General features: G+C 56.5%; 1 protein-coding gene across 1 annotated transcript; it reads left to right on the top strand.

Moving 5' to 3' along the window:
• Positions 1 to 444: 444 nt before the first annotated feature.
• Positions 445 to 2,112, top strand: LOC133270754 (pineapple eye protein-like). The gene has a single exon (XM_061456232.1). The coding sequence runs from the start codon at positions 445 to 447 to the stop codon at positions 2,110 to 2,112; it is 1,668 nt and encodes a 555-aa protein (XP_061312216.1).
• The last annotated feature ends 5,103 nt before the right edge of the window (positions 2,113 to 7,215 follow it).

The raw sequence follows: 7,215 nt of genomic DNA, 5'->3' as shown, positions 1-7,215 counted from the left end.
CCCCTAAGCTGGCCCTTGAGTCTGCGCTTGCAGGTGGAGCAGCCGCCCCGGCGACCTGGGTGCCAAGAGCCCGTGTCACAGTGGGTGGTGTGTGGCCGAGGATGCCCGTGCCCGTGTTTGGGGTGCACGCAGGCCAGCAGTGCTGATGTCACAGAGGCCACTCTGACCGGTGGCAGGGGCAGGCCTATAAAAAGAGAACGCTGGGCACAGTGCATCACTGCGACCTGGTGAGGTGCGGGGAGTAGAGGGCAGGGACAGGACTCTCGGGGGGCTGCCGAGGGAGGAGGGGGCTCCACACCGCAGGGCTCTGGGCCTGTGCTGCAAACTCACGCGCGTCTCTCTTCTCCCTCAGAGGTAGCAGAGGAGCGTTTGGAGAAGAAGCTCCAGCACTGCCAACCTTTGATGTCTGACACCTCCGCAAGGAGCTGCAGGACACCCGACGCGATGGAGCACGAATGCATTCTGTGTTGCCGTGTAAAGGCAGATCCGGACATGTGCGGGCCAAAACTGAGATATCAGGGGATCTATGCTCATCACCTTTGCCTGCTTTTTGCCAGTGACCTTCGTCCACAAGGGACCGAGCAGGAAGAAGTGATGGAATTTCTTCCTGAAGAGGTTGATCGTACAGCCAAGCTGGCAGCCCGGATGGTCTGCTTTGTGTGTGGCAAGAGGGGGGCCACCATCACCTGCCAGGAGACGGGCTGCGACCGCAGGTTCCATCTCCCCTGTGCCGTGGAGGGTGAATGCGTCACCCGTTACCTCCTGCCGTACAGTTCCTTCTGCTGGGAGCACCGCCCACAGCAGCAAGAGCTGGCGGCTCCAGAGGACGCCAACTGCCTCATCTGCAAGGACCCTGTGGAAGGCAGAACCACCTATGGGACCATGGTGTGCCCAGCATGCAAACACGCCTGGTTCCACAGGGCCTGCATCCAGGGACAGGCTATGAATGCTGGCGCTTTTTCCTTGGTGTGCCCTCTGTGCCAAAACAGGAGACTGTTTCTAACAGAAATGCTCTCCATGGGGATCCGACTCCCCGTAAGAAAAGCGTCATGGGAAGACAACGATGCATCCACAGAACGGCAGCAGAGGCACGCGAGCTGCGATGCCAGGGAGTGCCTTTGTCCAGGAGGCAGGCGGGTGGCTGAGCAAAATGGGCCCTGGCAGCTGTTCCTGTGCCGCTCCTGCGCTGCTGTGGGCACTCACAGACGCTGCTCGAACCTGACAAACAGCTATGAGGGCAGATGGCAGTGTGAGAGCTGTGCTGGCCTGGGCACCTCCAAGTGTCAAAGCACCCGGGTGGCCCTGGGCTGGGGCCAGGGGTCAGGCAAGGCCCAGCAGAGGGTGCCTGGTGTGAGCTTGGCACAGCCTGTCTGCTCCAGGAGGACTGGGGCACGGCTCAGGACCCTGCCCCGGTCCTGGAAGACAATCCCTAAAAGCACTGCCAGCCCAGCAGCACCGGGCCAGTCTCCTGAACCTCAGACACAGGAGACCAGCAGCCCCAGCAGCAGCAGACAGATGCCATCGGCACCATTCCCCAGTTGCCCAGTGTCTGAGGGCTGCAGCTGCTCCAGCCAGCCTGGGCCTGACCGACGGCAACACCAAACCCGGGGCACCCGTCAGACCCAGGCACCCTACACATGGCCTAGAAGACTGCAGGAGAGAAGCCGACCGCCAGCAACACGCGCTGCGAGCAATACCAGCAGCCAGGCGGTGCCAAGGCTGTCCCAATGCTCCCCACCACGTGAGACCCGCAGCCGCAGCACCACCAGGCAGCAGCCATCGGCGGCATCCCATGGCTCTGCACCACTGCAAGGAAGCAGGAGCAACAGAGCCGGTGGGCCCATGCGGGTGCGAGACCGCTCCCGCTTGCAGCGTCGGGCCCAAGCTCCCTATGCACGGCCCAGAAGACGCTCCCAGGGCAGCCACACACCAGCAGCTCGAGCTGGGAGGAGCCCCCGCAGACTGGCTGCGCCCAGGCGGTCCCAGGGCTCACGCGAACGTGCGAGCCACAGCCACAGCACAACAAGACAGCGGCCATCAGCGTCATCCCGTGGCTCCAGAACACGTCAAAGAGACAGCGCCTCAGGATCCACGGGGCCCGTGCAGGTGTGAGACCGCTCCCGCTCGCAACGCCGGGTCCAAACTCCCAACACGCGGCGCAAAAGACACCGTTAGAGCAGCCACACGCCAGCACCACGTGCAAAGAGGAGCACACGCAGACGGGCTGTGTCGGGGCTACGCCAGCGCTCCCCAGCACGTGCTAGCAGCTCTGCAGCAGTGACAGTCGAGTCATCAGGGAGCAGCAGCTGCAGCACTGACAGACAGGAGGCAATACAGCCATGCCACAGTTCCCTGGCACCACACACTGGCACTGCAACAATCGGGCCGTGCCACGGCTCCCCAGCGTGCTCCCAGTTGAACTGTCACACCCAAGCTGCCTACACGCGGCTCAGAAGACAGCGAGAGAGAAGCCAACTGCCAGCACCACGTGGTGAAAGGAGCACCCACAGCCAGGCAGTGAGGGGCTGTCCCAGGGCTCGCCAATACCTGAGACCAGGAGCCCCAGAACCAGCAGGCATCGGCCATCGGCAGCATCCTCTGACTCCGCAGCACTGGAAAGCGGCAGCAGCTCCATCCCCGCTAGCCCCACGTGGGTGCGAGACAACTCCCACTTGCAAGATCGGGCCCAAACTCCCGACGCGCGGCCTGGACACCTCAGTGGCACCAACCGTGTTTCATCTCTGAGCGACCACTGTGATCCCCCTCTACCGGCACAATAAAGGTGGCTCTTCAGCTCTGGAAAAAAAACAAACAAACAAACAGAAAAAAACAGCAACCAAAAAAACCCCACTTTTATCGTGCACACAAATCACTTCTTTTTTTTTCCTGCTTTTGCCTTTCGTTAGCTCAGAAGGTCAGTATTTTCAACACACTCTAACCACTAAAGCAAAAATTGTGTTCACAAATAAAGTCCATAAATAAGAATGGGTTATACTGACTCAGGCTGAATACCTGTGGTAACAAGCTGGTCCTCTAAAGGCCATGGCAAAACTCCCACTGACTTTATTTGGGCCAAAAGTTCACTCTTAACCTCCATTTTCTCTGTATGAAATGTGATGCTGGTGCTATATGCAGATGAAGGACACATGTAAATTTACTCATATAGTAATATTATTATACTTTTGTCTTTTCAGCTGAAACTGTCAAAAAAAAAACCAAACCCTGAAGAAATTATGGTTAAATGTACCACTGAATATTTTGCAGAGTAAACCCAGTCCTGCTGGGTAGTTGCTCCATGCTGTTTCCATTGATACTGACTGTAGCTGTGTCGTGGTTTAAACCCAGTCAGGCAACTTGTTCACTCACTCCCAGTGAGTGGTGCCGAGCTGACAACAATCGAGGTCCGTGTCGTCCCCCCCCCCCACCGGGGTTCTCCCCTTTCCCGCTCCCGGTGGAACGGGGAGGAGGATCGAAAAAGTGCAACTCCCACGGGTTGAGACAAGAACAGTCCAGCAACAAATCACCACCGCTACTATCAACTACAACAACGATAAGGGAAAATAACAAGGGAAGAGAATACGATACCACCGGCCAAGAAAACGAGTTCCACCCGGAAGCCCGTGTCCTTCCGGGTAACTCCCAGTCACTCCCCACCCTGGCAATGACGTGCTGTGGTATGGAATACCTTCCTGGCTAGCCCGGGTCAGGCGCCCCGTCTCTGCTTCCTCCCGGCTTCCCCTCCTCCCTGGCAGAGCATGAGCCTCACAAAGTCCTTGGTCAGGGTAAACATCACTTAGCAACAACTGAAAACATCGACTTCACCAACACTGTTCTCAGGCTGGAAGTCAAAACACAGCACTGCACCAGCTACCACAAAGGAAAAAAAACATGACTGCTACTGCTGAACCCAGGACATTATCCACCCCTTATTCCATACCATTCACGTCTGTCCTGGGCTCAGCAGTAGCAGTCATGTTTCTCCTCCTCGGTAGCTGGTGCAGTGCAGTGTTTTGACTTTCGGCTCAGGAACAGAGCTGATAGAGATGTTTTGTTTTGGCCAAGGACTTTGTGAGCCTCATGCTCTGCCAGGGAGGAGGGGAAGCTGGGAGGAAGCAGAGACAGGACACCTGACCCAAACTGACCAAAGAGGTATTCCATACCACAGCACGTCATGCCCAGGATGTAACTGGGAGTTAGCCGGAAGGGCTGGGAGACTGCAGGGTTGGAGGAGGTATCGGTCGGAGCTTGGTCGGGCTTGGGGGGCGAGTTATCGGTCAGCGGGTGGTGAGGTGTTGTATTCTGTTCCCTTGTTATTTCCTTTATCATTATTATCATTGGTGGTAGCAGTAGTGATTTGTGTTATACCTTAGTTACTAAACTGTTCTTATCTCAACCCGTGGGAGTAGCATTCTTTTGATTCTCCTCTCCGTCCCTCCGAGAGCAGGGGGAGGGCAAGAAAGGGGGGGAAGTGAGCGAACGAATTACCTGACTGGGTTTAAACCACGACAGTTCTTTTTGGCGCCCAACGTGGGGCACGAAGGGTTGAGATAACGACAGATCTGACTGGATTAATAGTCACTCGTCACAATGCTGATTTATTGGCTCTCAGAGTTGTTCTTGTTGATCTCACAGCTTCAGACCGTTGTAACTTACTTAGAGCCGGTATTTGCTGTGTTAGTGTTTATCAAGTGTGGGGCCTGGGCTAAGGTTCTTGTCTCACTGTGCTTTATGGCAACGGCTTGTAATACGGGCGGGCTCCAGCAGCAGGGCGGGACGGACGTGGCCGTGGACTTGTACCTGGCCGTCCGGCTGCTCTTCACCGTCCTGGCCCTCGCCCTACTCTCCATCTTCGTGAGGCTGCGGGGAGCCGAGGGGGAGCGGCCCCGGGAGCCGGCGGCAGCCGAAGCGGCTCAGGAGAGCGGCCCCGGGGACCAAGCGGCGGCGGGAGCGGGGCCGGAGGCCGCCAGGGGACGGCTGCCGGTGGAGGAGGCCGGGGCGGTCGAGGAGCAGAAGGAAGCGGCTGCCGAGCAGCGGGATAAGGCGGCGGAGGAGCCGAGCCCCGCGGAAGAGCCGAGCCCCGCGGAGGAGCCGAGCCCCGCGGCCGAGCCGAGCCCCGCGGAGGAGCCGAGGCCCGCGGAGGAGCCGAGCCCCGCGGCCGAGCCCAGCCCCGCGGAGGAGCCCAGCCCCGCGGAGGAGCCCAGCCCCGCGGAGGAGCCCAGCCCCGCGACGGCCGAGAGCGTTTCCCGGAAGCCGCCTGCCGAGCCCCAGGAGGACGCAGGAGACCACGCAGCGTTTCCCAGCAAGGCAGAGGAGGAAGAGCTGGACTCAGGAAAAGAGAAGCTGGCGGTGGGAGAGCCGGCAAGCACAGAGGCTACACCAGCCCCAGTGACAAGTACAGCAGCATCGTTTGAGAGTTCTGAAGGTTTCGAATGGCCTTTGGGTATCCTTGGGACCTGCCTGCTGATTGTGATGGGGATCAGCATGTTGGCACACACACAGACTGTGTTCTACCCACAACCATTTTGTCTGATCTCAAAAGTTAAGCAGAGTCAGGTTTGGGTCTTGTCTGGGGTTAGACGACAATATAGGGGGACCAAGAGGTTTTCCCCAAGGCTGGACAGTCATGAGTGGCAGGGTGTGTGTGACAGTATGGGCAAGTATCTAGTCCACTGGGCCCCTCCAGTGCTTTGGAAGCGTCGGAGATGGAAGGCAGCTGTATGGAGTCCCCAGCAACAAGCTGCAGAAACTGCTGAAGGGGACAGTGAATTATTTTGAGCCTGGTGGGCCCATGGCACTTCAGGCCATCAGAGCAGAGATGCAACATAGAGATGGACTCATGATCGAGGGGTGGACTTAGCAATGGACACTATTGCCCAGATTATTCACGAGTGTGAACACTGCACACATTCTCTCCTGCTCTGACTGGTATAAGAGATGGAGCCTGACATGTACCAGATGGACTCAGCAGCTTTATAGGGACTGGTCCATGCACTAAGATAAGAGTGCACCGAGATAAGAGTGATGGTATATTGAAAATGTGGGATCTGAGCATGACGTGAATGGTATGGAATAAGGGGTGGATAATGTCCTGGGTTCAGCAGTAGCAGTCATGTTTCTCCTCCTTGGTAGCTGGTGCAGTGCAGTGTTTTGACTTTCGGCTCGGGAACAGAGCTGATAGAGATGTTTTGGTTTGGCCAAGGACTTTGTGAGCCTCATGCTCTGCCAGGGAGGAGGGGAAGCTGGGAGGAAGCAGAGACAGGACACCTGACCCAAACTGACCAAAGAGGTATTCCATACCACAGCACGTCATGCCCAGGATGTAACTGGGAGTTAGCCGGAAGGGCTGGGAGACTGCAGGGTTGGAGGAGGTATCGGTCGGAGCTTGGTCGGGCTTGGGGGGCGAGTTATCGGTCAGCGGGTGGTGAGGTGTTGTATTCAGTTCCCTTGTTATTTCCTTTATCATTATTATCATTGGTGGTAGCAGTAGTGATTTGTGTTATACCTTAGTTACTAAACTGTTCTTAGCTCAACCCGTGGGAGTTGCATTCTTTTGATTCTCCTCTCCGTCCCTCCGAGAGCAGGGGGAGGGCAAGAAAGGGGGGGAAGTGAGCGAACGAATTACCTGACTGGGTTTAAACCACGACAACGTCGTGCTCAGATCCCACATTTTCAATACACCATCGCTCTCCCATATATATACATCCATATACATACAGACCAAGAGGAAAAGATCATTTTCTTAGTGCATGGACCAATCCCTATAATGCTGCCGAGTCCATTCGGTCCATGATGTTCAAAGTTCATTCTCTGTTGGGACGATGGCTGGAGGGAAGTCAGGGCCAGTTGCTGGTAACCTGGGGACATCTAGTTGATGGGCTATAAAAGCATTACACAGCAGGCAACAGCATACAATTGAGTTCACTAGCTGTTTTCCCCTAAAATCAAATCCCCTTGAGGTATACATGGGACTTCCCCATCTTCCCGCATTACCCACCAAGTATATCCAGGTCCCAGAGCAAAAGCAATCCCACGAGTGGGTTTGCCTTTACCTGAAGCAGGAATTACCCAGACTGTCTTCCCCAGCAAATTCTTCATATGCACCACGGGAACTTTGTCCCCCTCTACAATATGTAAAAGTTCTGACTGGGCTGGGCCAGCCCTGTTGGCAGATCCTCTGGTGTTGACCAACCAGGTGGCCTTTGGTAAGTGTGTATC

The sequence above is a fragment of the Pezoporus flaviventris genome, unplaced genomic scaffold (assembly GCF_033815535.1).
Source record: "Pezoporus flaviventris isolate CSIRO_AGI_PZ_B2104156 unplaced genomic scaffold, CSIRO_AGI_Pfla_v1 ptg000022l, whole genome shotgun sequence".
Classification (NCBI taxonomy): Eukaryota; Metazoa; Chordata; class Aves; order Psittaciformes; family Psittacidae; genus Pezoporus; species Pezoporus flaviventris.
The sequence above is the reverse complement of the archived record's forward strand: the minus strand, read 5'-3'. Positions and strand labels throughout refer to the sequence as shown.